We start from the raw sequence: 12196 nt of genomic DNA, 5'->3' as shown, positions 1-12196 counted from the left end.
TACATGAAGACGTCATGTTGCTACCTGTTCTTTACACCCAACAAGTGAAGGCGACACAATGAACTTGTGGCCTTCGCACTGGTCAGCTAAGAGGAGGTTTGGGATGACAGTGAATACTTTAATGGTCTAACTGTCCATGGTTCTGCAAACAGCTTCCATGTTACAAAATACATTTATAAAATAACAAGCCACACATATTAGAGGATAGTCTACAGGTAACAGATCAAGACAACATCAAGGAGCTGCTCCATCACAGTCCACGTTTTCCCTCAACGAGTCGACCGATTCTCCTGTTCACATTTCAGAGGAACAAAAGAAGGAGCAGCTGGGCTCAAGAGCGACCATAAGCTACACTCACAGGCCTCACCCTGGCTTCTCGTGACACAGGTTCAGTTACAAACAGAAGAATTCCTGACAAAAAGATTGCAGCCATTAACATTTTCACTATACTCTTGTTTAATTTGAAAAAACGTGTTAAACAAAAGAAAGTTACTTTACAATATTATCAAAAAACCTAACATAACAGGAAAAATGTATTTGGCTGAAGCAATCTGAATAGTTTCATATTACTATGTAGCTACAATTGGATATGCTTGCATTGGTCCTAACTGTGGTGTTTGTCAGTGTGAAGACACATGTTCACCTGTAGTATGTACACGGATACAAACCACTTTACAGGTTTATATGGAGGAAGTGATTCATTCATTTAGAACATAAAAACATTGTCTGAATTCATATGGTTTTAATTTCCCTCTTGAAAATATCAAGTAGCTAATTTCCCACTGTTCAATTCCGAAAACATTTTACAGTTCACAAATTCAGAAACAATATTCAAAACAAAAAAAGATTCAGATCCAGAGTTCTTGTAAATGATGTACATCCATTAATCTGTAAAACTCATGATGGAACATTGTTTTCATTGAAACCTCCCAAGGTTAATCAGCACAGCCTTGATCTGTCATGTGATCCAAGAAAGACAAGTTCCCAAGACACTCAAAACTATTCTAGTTTGTAAAAATGCAAAACCTGAAATGACCTGAAAATATAAAAGAGGAGAACCTAAACCACAGAAAGTCAGCTTGATGGCTCAGAGTACAGATGTTCCAGGGTTACCAAGTCAATGAAGGATTCATCTCATAGGTCCCGTTTGCTTCCATACATGTTAGAGGATCTCACATCCATGTGGTACATGTCTCCAGGTGCTTAGGGCTAGTTTATTCTACTTTATATTATGCAGTCACAGTTTGACAGAATGCTCCTACATGTCTGATGCTGGAAGAATCAGATTGAACAGAGAGAATCTACAAACACCATTAACAGCCCGTTGTACTGATCTGCTACCTTCTACTGAGAGAAAAATAGAAAGACAAGGAGAAAGATACAGAGAATATAAAACAAGGGTTTTCTTTTTACAAGAGTCTTTCTTAGGGTTAAACAACCTTTTTCATCTCCTGACACACACTCATCTCTTTTTGCGTGTGTGTGCAGGTGTAGTCAAGTCCATATGTTAACTTCCTACTCGTGTGTCCGTGTGTCCGTGTGTGTGTGTGTGTGTGTGTGTGTGTGTGTGTGTGTGTGTGTGTGTGTGTGTGTAGGTGTGTGTGTGTGTGTATGTATGCATGTGTGTGTGTATGCATGTGTGTATGCTTTAGTGTGTGTCTACTTGTGTTCTTTAGTAGGAGCAAAGTAGAGCTCCATGGGTTTGTTGACCTTCCAGTACTTTTCGCTGACCAGCTCCAGGGAGAAGGAGCCGTTCAGAACCTGTGAACAGAGTTTAAGAGTTGAAACAGGGTTTCCCACCCGGACGCTGAAGACCTGAAAATTGAATATCTATGTGATGTTCAATTGTGCTAACATTCATCTGTAGGAGCAGAACTGTTCTTTCCAAATCTACCTTTTGCAGTCTGCTATATCCAAGTTGAAATATTTTCCTTTTAAAAAAGTTTTCCCTTCAGTTTGCTTATCTGTTTCAAGGTTATAAAGAGCAGCATGGCACTTTGCTTTTACTTTGACCTCCAATCATTTACAATGATGGCAAAGTCAATATCTTTCAAAAAGGCAAAGTACTGCTTGGGGAAGACTGTATCTGCAGTCGCGCACGTGTGTGTACTCACAGTGAACTGGTTCCCAGCAGTAGGTATGTAGATGGTGTACTGCTTCTCTGACGCTGCCTCCACATTAACAGGACTGGCCTCTGCGTTTCTCCGCAGCTCCTCCAGAGCCAGTCTGACAGCCAGGTATTTAGACAGGTGATCCACTGTGGCGTTGCCAGACGTCTTGATGTAGCGAGGGACAAACTCCACACTGTGGATGCACGCACACACACACACACGCACACGCGCACACACGCACGCACACACACACACACGCACACACACACACACACACGCAGTGGAAGAGAGCAGGCAGGTACAGTTGATGAGTACATTGTATTGGTCAGCTGGAAAAAAGGTATTCTTTATTATTACATTGTTGTTCTTACTTCTATTTTTTCACCAAATCATTATTTGAACCACGCAAAGTCAGTGTGAACCATCTGAATGTTAGTCATCTCTAGTGGTTATAGTCTTCATGTCTTCATTCACTCTGATGGTTTAGTGTTCAGTTCACTACGACATGCTGGGGTTGAATTGGGAAGATGACCCACACAACCATTGACCTTGGTAAAAGATAGTGTTTTTAACGGTTCAGAAATCTTGGTATTGGTAGTTTAAATTCTGTTTAGAGCTGGTGCTAGGAAGTTAAACAGCTCATAATTCATCTCTAATATCTACTTTATATTGCCATGAAAACATCTCCATCAACTGACCGCTCAAAACTACATTTTACAAGAAAACATTTGAACACATCATGATAACATCAAAATTTAACTTTGGCCAACAATTTTTTTGTATTGAATAGCATGAACACAATATAATGCAACTCAAAAGAAGGTCTGTGTGTTAGCGGTTTGCTGCAGGGCTTCCTGTATCACCAACTCTCTTCTTTAAAAGGGATTTGTTGACGATTTCATCGTAGTCACGTTTGGCCGTGTTGTCTTTACCGTATGGCTGATACGATTGTGGCGTCCCCAAAGAACGCTTTGCTACTGCTAGCCCTCAATAGTTCACTTTCACGGTCTCTTTTTGTAGACAACCGTACCAGGAAGTCCTATTTGGCGCCCAGAGGACGACGGACACATTTGATGTGTGGACATTCATTGCACCTTCTGCAGCCTACAAACTGTACAGTAAAAATAAAAGTACAAACTGTACTGTACATTGTTTTGCCAAACACGTGTTTGTTGTTTATATAACTCAGTGCACCTGCACAATGTTGCTTCACCGTATACTGTCAAATGTGATCTCAGCTTTCTGTTTCTTTAGGTGTGTTTTATATGCAAGCTGCATGTGTGTGGCGCTACCTGTTGTGACCATCATCCTTCTCCATCAGGGTGGGGTGTGGCCTGAACACCAGTTCTATTTCACTGGCACCACCTTCAATCACAGAGTCCCCGCCCCCGTTCTCCGCAGCATTATCCATGTCCAAACCACTGTCGTCACTCGTCTTGGTGCGCTTGATGCTCGGACCGGCCTCCTTGGAGAAAAGCACCTAATTTTTACGATGACATAACACACCAAGAACCAAGGGCGGGTTCTGGTGTCCTGTTGTCCAGATTTATGTATGCTTACATTCACAAGTGTTGCATGCTTCCCTGCCAATCAAAGCAGAGTGCGTCTTACAATATTTCCTCATTATTATGCTGAGCTGGACTCCACACTTAAACTAATACAACCAGTGTAAACCAACAAAACCAATATCTTCACTGGTCTCAAATTACAACCCAGCAGTGTTTCTAAGGTCGGACACAAAATGCATCAGGACGACATACTCTAATGTACATAATGTATGAAATATACCTGGTTGCTGTGGACGGACGCGTTGCTACAGTGGGAGGAGTCTCCATTGTCCTCCGCTCCACTACCATTCTCCACCGTGTGTCTCTTACCACGCTGCAGCCTGACACAAACAAATGCAAACTCAACTTATTAGCGAGACAGTGTGGACATTTGTCTTTGCATTGCTTGTGCATGTGGAGACGGCTGTAACCTGGTCATCGCCTGTATCTTCAGCCCCTCCTCTATGCTGTGGGATAAGGCTTGCTGATTGTTGTGTTTGCTGATGCGAGCCAGAACTCTTTCTTGATGGGCTTCGTACTCGTCACGGCTGGGATAAATCTTGCCTGAAATGGGATAGATTCATATTAGACTAAATACTGGAATATTTGAGCTAATCATACATCATTATGATGTATATCATGTGACCACACAAACAATTAACTCCTACGAAAACCAAAAAGCTTTGCAATTACTCTTGAGACGGTCTTTACATTTAAGATGGATCTGTAACATTAATAAACTTTATCCCAACTCTGAGCCAGATCAAGAAAGAACATTGATTAAGAATGTGACAATTTTTCAAAACTTTTAGATTATCCCAAGCCCCTCAAAAACAAATGTGTCAGTGCTCCTGGCTTCCATGGTTTGACACAATTACCATGACATGCTTGTGGTTACTTACTAATTAGGGCATCAAAATTAGGGTCTGGACGCAGCGACCTCTTGGACACCAGCTTCTTACGACAGGTAGGACACTCTTTATTACTGGAAAGACAGAGAGAGACATTTCAAAACATCTAACAGTGCCAATGCAACAATGTGGACTATTATTAATGCAATAAATTTCAAATGCACTATCATTTCTGTCTAGGTTTGTATGTTTAAAGGTGCAGTGTTTATCTTGCAGTGAGGTGAATGCTATGCAGACACATGGCTCATTCTAAGCTGATGAAAACACCTTTCTCACTTTCAGGTTAGGGGTTATATGTCAGACAACCAATAGGCCCTCCTTAGTCTCACACACTCAACCTTAAAATTAGAGCTTGTGAAACACTAGTCAAACCTGAATGTGCCCTAGGGTTCATCATAAGACTATGCCTCACTGACAGACTGCAGAACTACTAGGGTGGTTCAAACAAAGACATGGGGTATACGTGTCATTTGACAGGATTTTTGCTTCTCAGACTGAAAATGGATTTGATTAAATTAATGAAAACAAATAAAAAGAAGAGTGAGATCACTTAGACAAACCAATCCAGTGTTATTATTTGAATCGGCCCTGGGTCCCAAGGTCAAACCGGTTAAGAACCCATGCTATAAAGCACCTAAGGTCAACCCACCATAGTCTCACAAGATCCTCCGTGTAACACTGAGAATGTTTTTAATGTACAGTTGGGGATGCAAGTTGATTTTGACATATCCATTAAACAACAAGGCTTTCTACTGCGTGTAAACCTTACCCTGATCTTAAAGCTGTGATGATACAGTCAGCGCAGAAGCGGTGCAGACACTCTTTGGTTGTCATTGTGTTCTTCAACATGTCCAGACAGATAGGACACATAAGTTCGCTGTGCAGGGACCTAGGCGACACTGCTATCTCCAGTCCATCTGTTATAGCCTCCTGTGCCAGTATGGAACAGATCAAAATGAAGGTTAGTACACACAAAGATACATCTATGCGGAATGGTCCAAGGTCTGTGGAGGACTTCAGGTTAAGGTCCCGAAAGCAACGGAAGAGTCATAATTTTAGATTTTGTGCAATGTTCTATTTTCAGTAAAGTTATCCCATCAACTCATAAACATTGAATATGGGTGGGAATCTCATGATTTTTTTATAACTCAATGCAGTACATAGGGGTCTTCTAATTTAAAGATCTCCATCAGTCCACTGTGGACCAAATGATGACAAAGCACAGTAGTGTGATTACAATTAAAGAGCAGTGGTAGTGCTGCTATATATTTTTCAAAGTCAGAAATGCATTTATATATTTAAATGGATTTTCCCCATTCAGACTCAAATTCAGTATATTAATTTAAATTCTTAATGTGAGGGATTACTGTGTCCATCAGTATCTCAGTTCTTTGGTAAAACAATAAACAATCTTAATAGATTTTGGAAGTTGTGAATAAATTCAGAATCTTATAATCATCTCTTATTACAGACATCTGGATACATTAATAGAACACAATATTCGTTCACTCATGAAATACTTTGCTCAGGTATTTGTATGCCAACATGATGTGTGATTGATAAGGGGTTGTCTAAATATATTCAGACACGTATGTGAATGAAGTGAAATACTATGAATTGTTACCTGTGGAGTTCTCTGTAGCTCATACAGACTCAGCTCCCAGGTCTTACTGAGGGGTTGAACCCCATTAGTCTGAACAGTCTGAGTCATCACTGCAACACTGAAACACAAAAGAAAAACATGAGACTGAAGATGTAATGATGTCCTTTTGTTTCGGACCAAGTCCAGACATGCGCATACTTGCAGACAGAGAGTACATATATTAGCACTAGAGCATTACAATTACAACTTTGAAAAAAAATAAAATAAAATAAAATAATATATATATATATATATATATATATATATATATATATATATATATATATATATATATATACACACATATATATATATATATATATATATACACACATATATATATATATATATATATACACACATATATATATATATATACACACATATATATATATATATACACACATATATATATATATATACACACATATATATATATATATATATATATATATATATATATATATATATATATACATATATATATATATATATATATATATATACATATATATATATATATATATATATACACATATATATATATATATATATATATATATACACATATATATATATATATATATATATATATACACATATATATATATATACACATATATATATATATATATATATATATATATATATATATATATATATATACACACACATATATATATATATATATACACACATATATATATATATATATACACATATTGATATATATATATATGTGGATACCTTTAAATGTTTTTATTTGCGATGGCATCAGCAGAATATGTTGATTAGCGAAGGAAACAAAAGTGAACAAGAGGCGAGTCCTTCAGCCTGCGTTCATCCAGACTCACTGCAGAGTCACTCTACCAAAGTAACTCTTTTAGTACAGTCAGACTCTACACAACTAATTCTCTCACTGCAGAGTTAGACTCGACCAAACTAACTCTCTCACCGCAGAGTCACTCTCCCAAACTAACTCTCACTGCAGAGCCACTCTACTAAACTAACAAGCTCACTGCAGAGTTACTCAATGATCATGTGTTAGTGTTCTGATCATATTAATCATGTGATAGGGTTCTGATCACATTAATCATGTGATAGGGTTCTGATCACATTAATCATGTGATAGGGTTCTGATCACATTAATCATGTGATAGGGTTCTGATCACATTAATCATGTGATAGGGTTCTGATCACATTAATCATGTGATAGGGTTCTGATCATATTTTATCAGGTGTCAGGGTTATGATCATATTAATCATGTGATAGGGTTATGATCATATTAGGCTCTTAGGTTTATTTCCTGTGCAGCGTATATCTGAACATATGTGATGCAGACAATACAGATTTAAAGCATTTGGTTGAAGTGATGGAGCTCTGCTACAATGAGATTTCACATTTGCATGTTGTCAGTGCCCTGGCGACGGTATAAGGGTTGGGTTTGAAGGAAATGTTTCACAGGGATATAAAACAGATATCACAGAAGGATTTATAAACTGTTTAACTTCCAAACGCTAGCTCTAAGCTGCTTATAAACTTCATCAAAAGCTACCAGTGCCCACCAAAGTAAATATTTAGATATAGTTATTGATTTCATAATCATTCAAAGGGTGTTTTTATGAAAATGGCATAGAGAGCCAGATAATTTGTCCACCTTGTTGTTATACTGCTGGATTTTATTAGATGAGCATTATAAAAAAAAAATCATGAAAAATTCACAGCTCAGCGTGTGACAATATTGCTCTAATGTCATCCATCCAGCTTTCTATTAACATGACATGAAATACAGCAAATTAGTACTGAATACAAAATGATGTTGCTACTGATATAATTATTTGACGGCAGCAGATGTTCGCACATGTAAACATACAAACATCAGAGTAAAAACGTAATTAAGAAACGCAGTTCGATCGGAGCGTTACGAGGCCAAGACAAACTCTATTCTTCTCCTCTGACATGAACAGCAGAAAGTTCAAATCACACTTTAAACATCATCAATAACTATGAAAACTAAAAAGGAACAATTACAATTGTAGAGTCCCGCCATGATTTGAGGTTATTCTGGCTATGTGTCATGCTTGTGTTGCAGTTGCCGACAAGACTTTCACAGTGAATACATTTTCTTGCTTTAAGCTCCTCAAGAAGCCTGCTCTCTCCTCAAGGTGCATTTCAGGGATTGGAAAATCCTCTATGGGGGTCGATGGGGAACAATATCCAGGTCACAGAAGGAGAGAGGATGCGAGGAAGGATTGAAAAGGCCCCTAAATATGCTGCTGTACTCCCCTTTTGACTAAAACACAATAAACGCTAAATTTTATGAATATGCTAAATTGAATTACTGCGAGATAAACAGACAGTTTCAGTCGGTTTAATTTCTCATCCAGGTTTGATTTTTAACTGTAAACATTACAGTATAATAAAACCTTATTTAGAGTCTATTGGTGAGAAACACAGACATACTTCAAGCAGGTCCTGTTATAGAGATGGACATCAGACATATTAACAGTGAAGACTCTCATGAACATTACATCTAAATTTGACAACAGAGTTTTTTATTATTGGTATTTTGTGACCTGCACACATTCATTACTTTTTCATTTTTAAATTCACCCATTTTAATTCACTTATATAAAATAAATACATAAAAATACTCAGTCCATTGCAACCGTCAATATTTCATAAAAGCACATTTGTTTATAAATTGTGAAGAAACTGAAAAAAATACATGACTAGATTGGTCCTGTATTTTGCGGCCGACGGATTTTCGTTTTGAAATGAGAAAACCAAAATCAGAAAACAGCTTGTTTCCCGATTTCCGTTTAGAAATATGAAAACAAAAACGTGACGTTTTGATAATCGAAAACGGAAATCGAAAAACGACCCGTCATCTGATTTTCTTTGATGTGCTTAAACATAATAATCGAGAATTAAAATACTGTGGGAAATCTTCTTTCTCAATTTCTCATAGGTTTTTGTGTTGTGACCCGGAAGTTGCTCGCACTAGCTTGACAGTCACATTCATGTCAGCAGAGGGCTGATATATAATCAACGTGTTTGTAATACGTCAATCACCGACGTAATCAGGGAGAAATATATGTTTCTTGTCAACGTAATTGAAGATGCGTATTAGTTCTGGGGGGACGTAATTTGTAGGAGACAGGGTTGCAGCACCACCTCAGCACGTTCCTCTCTGAAAAAAACCGTGTCGTGCTAAACTTGGTACATAACCCAGTGGCGATATCACCACAAGAAATGCTTTTCATTCGGTGTTCTGAAATAAAACCTGCATATTCGTGCAATGCCATTCTGTTGAGGTCCGTCTCATGGATGTCTGACACCAAATTAAATACACCACCAATTGATAGCTTTTGGGTCACAACAAGCAGCGCGCCCTCTGCTGACATGAATGTGACTGTTAAGCTCGTGTGAACAATTTCCTGGTCAGAACACAAAAACCTCCGCAAAATTGGGAAAGAAGATTTTAATTCTCGATTATCTTGTTTAAGCACCTCAAAGAAAATCAAAAAACGGGTCGTTTTTCGTTTTCGATTATCAAAACAAAAACGGAAAATGACTCATTTTCCGTTTTTTTTCTTCCTATTTCTAAACGGAAATCGGGAAACAGCTCGTTTCCCGATTTTGGATTTCTCATTTCAAAACTAAAATCCGTTGGCCGCAAAATACACGGACCTAGATTAAATTTTCTTGTTTATATGGGGGTTACTTTTCTTGGGTCCTTGTGAGATGTATGCTAGTGTGGCTAAGGCATTACTCATGGTCTAACCAGGGTAGTGGTGTTGATATCTAAAAGTATAGAAATGCCAAGACACAGCAACACGTGGAAGACATCAAAAAACGATTTTGTATTTTAAAACTGAGTTTACTTCTACTAAGGACATTTAATCTAAATGTTATGCGTTTACTACCGCTTTAAACCCCTCTAAGTGAAATTACTGCAATGAAATAGTCCTTATTACCCAGGACAGATCTGTATTGATACATCTAAATGCTCAATTCACTTTAATTGGCAATTCAAATAACTGTTTTTGTAGGGTTAGAGTTAAAAACGGAGACATGAACATTACGACGTCTTCACTGCAACATGTTCATATAACCTTACCACAAACAGCAATGCATGTAAACAAACAAAACCAGACGTGGTAGAATAATGGACGCAGACATGTTCTCTGTAATACTTAGTAGAAACGTCCACGTTAACAGTTACATTTGCTAGCTAGCACAAGACCAGAAGATTACTTAAACATTTGATTCAGTGCGTCCTATTGATACTGGCTAATCAGTTGAAGTTAATAGACAGACCCCGCGCGCAGATTTAATGTGAAATATGTGGGGCACGGCTAAAGCTAAATAGCTATAATTGAAGCTAGCCATTCTTCGTAACGATGTCATTAGAGGCACATAAGCTAAATATATAACTTAGCAGGTATGCAGCCGCCCGAAGACAAAGACTGCACAGGCGTGCAAAACATTTACATAAAAGGCAGTGATATAAAAGGCTTATCGTTGAAATATTACGAGGAAATCGTGAATGTAATTTGTCGCTGTGACAGAGGGAAAAACAACAACAGAGAAAGACCCGACGCACCAATCTCCTTAGTGAGCTAGGTTCTATGCTGGTTTCACCGCATATCCTGCGTTTAGACAAATACAGACTTAAAAGCAAACAGGGATTTATACCAAATTACAGACATGCAAACTACGTAGTCTTAGCTTGCTTAAAATGTGATTGTTTCTGTACTTACATTTTCAGTTGAGGGTAAGAGTCGATACAGCCAGCGCGTTTCGGCGAAGGCAATATGGCGGATGTATAAGAACGTAGTGCAGTCTGGGAAATTGAGGCGGTTTGACAACGGAGCACTGAGTTCCCGAATCAAAGAGGGATGGATGTAAACAACGGGCAACCGGTTTGTGCACTAGAGCTCTTCTCTTAGACAACATTCTAAAGGGCAAATACTTTTTGAAAATAAAAAAATAGCCAATAATTAAGAAGGGATGGTAGCGAAGAGGGGAGCTGGGTTTACACGATTCTCTCTTCTCTGCCTCACTCTTCTCCTCCACACTAGCCTTCCGAAGTCACTGATTGGAGATTCACTTTTTTATTCATTCAGTATGCTACTCACACCGGTCATCTACTGGAATGTAATTTCAATTTGTACCACCAGATGGCGATAGAGCTTTGGTTTAGTGAGCTAGTGTAGGGCATGCAGATATTTACCACTGATGGAAGTACTCAGTAAGTAGGCAATAAATTTGGAGATTTGCCAGTCAACTGATGGCTAATATAGGTGGTGTGGAAGCATTTTTCCAAGTCTGTGTGGAAAAAAAACTCCATTAAAATGTCTTCTTCAGTGAGAATTACGATAACAATCAACAATCAGCTTTGTTGGACAAGTGCAAGGATGAAATGGTTTGCATCCGTGTTTGGCATCTCTCTCAATGGAATTAAACACAATATACATGACAGCTTTAGACAAGGACAACTAAGCTGGACATGTGAATAAAAGACATCACAGTTACACGCAGAAGTACGTGAAAAAGGTGCAAATAGGAATATTAGCGAAAGCGCCGATGAACAACAATAAAATTTAAAAAAAGCTTCTGCACGCCATAAAGCAGACCCTTAGAGGCCACTGTAGCCTACAAAGGAGAAGTTGTGCAGTCTGCTTTGAAACATGTGTGCGTTCAAAGAGTAGAATGTAGTTTCCTCACAGTAGGAGCTGTAGTTTCCTCACATTTAGAGCTGTAGTTTCACCACAGTAGGAGCTGTAGTTTCCTTAGAGTTAGAGTTTGAATATCACTTCAGAGCTTTAGAGCTCAATATCACTTTAAATGATATCCGTCTCACCAGCTTCTCATTCAGAGCAATCTGTAGTTTCCTTAGTGTTACGCGGAGTCGATAAAGGACCAAACATTTGTATAATATTCATTTATCGTGAGGAAAGATCAAGTCATATTATTCC

General features: G+C 38.2%; 1 protein-coding gene across 2 annotated transcripts; it reads right to left on the bottom strand.

The window, feature by feature from the left end:
- Nucleotides 1-74: 74 nt before the first annotated feature.
- Nucleotides 75-11158, bottom strand: rnf2 (ring finger protein 2). 2 transcript variants are annotated; one of them, XM_068571629.1, is made up of 9 exons: nt 10979-11158; nt 6195-6290; nt 5339-5506; nt 4561-4643; nt 4090-4222; nt 3900-3999; nt 3404-3576; nt 2115-2304; nt 75-1761 (listed from the first exon to the last, which is right to left on the bottom strand). In XM_068571629.1, the coding sequence occupies exons 2-9, from the start codon at nt 6278-6280 to the stop codon at nt 1660-1662; spliced, it is 1035 nt and encodes a 344-aa protein (XP_068427730.1). In that variant the 5' UTR covers nt 6281-6290; nt 10979-11158; the 3' UTR covers nt 75-1659. The 2 variants fall into 2 exon arrangements, with proteins under 2 accessions (XP_068427730.1, XP_068427731.1); XM_068571630.1 differs by having other exon boundaries at nt 5339-5499; nt 6194-6290; nt 10979-11157.
- Between the last annotated feature and the right edge of the window lie 1038 nt (nt 11159-12196).

Source organism: Clinocottus analis, unplaced genomic scaffold (genome assembly GCF_023055335.1).
Source record: "Clinocottus analis isolate CAN_PGR_092001 unplaced genomic scaffold, fCliAna1.0.p SCAF_11, whole genome shotgun sequence".
Lineage (NCBI taxonomy): Eukaryota > Metazoa > Chordata > Actinopteri > Perciformes > Cottidae > Clinocottus > Clinocottus analis.
The sequence above is the reverse complement of the archived record's forward strand: the minus strand, read 5'-3'. Positions and strand labels throughout refer to the sequence as shown.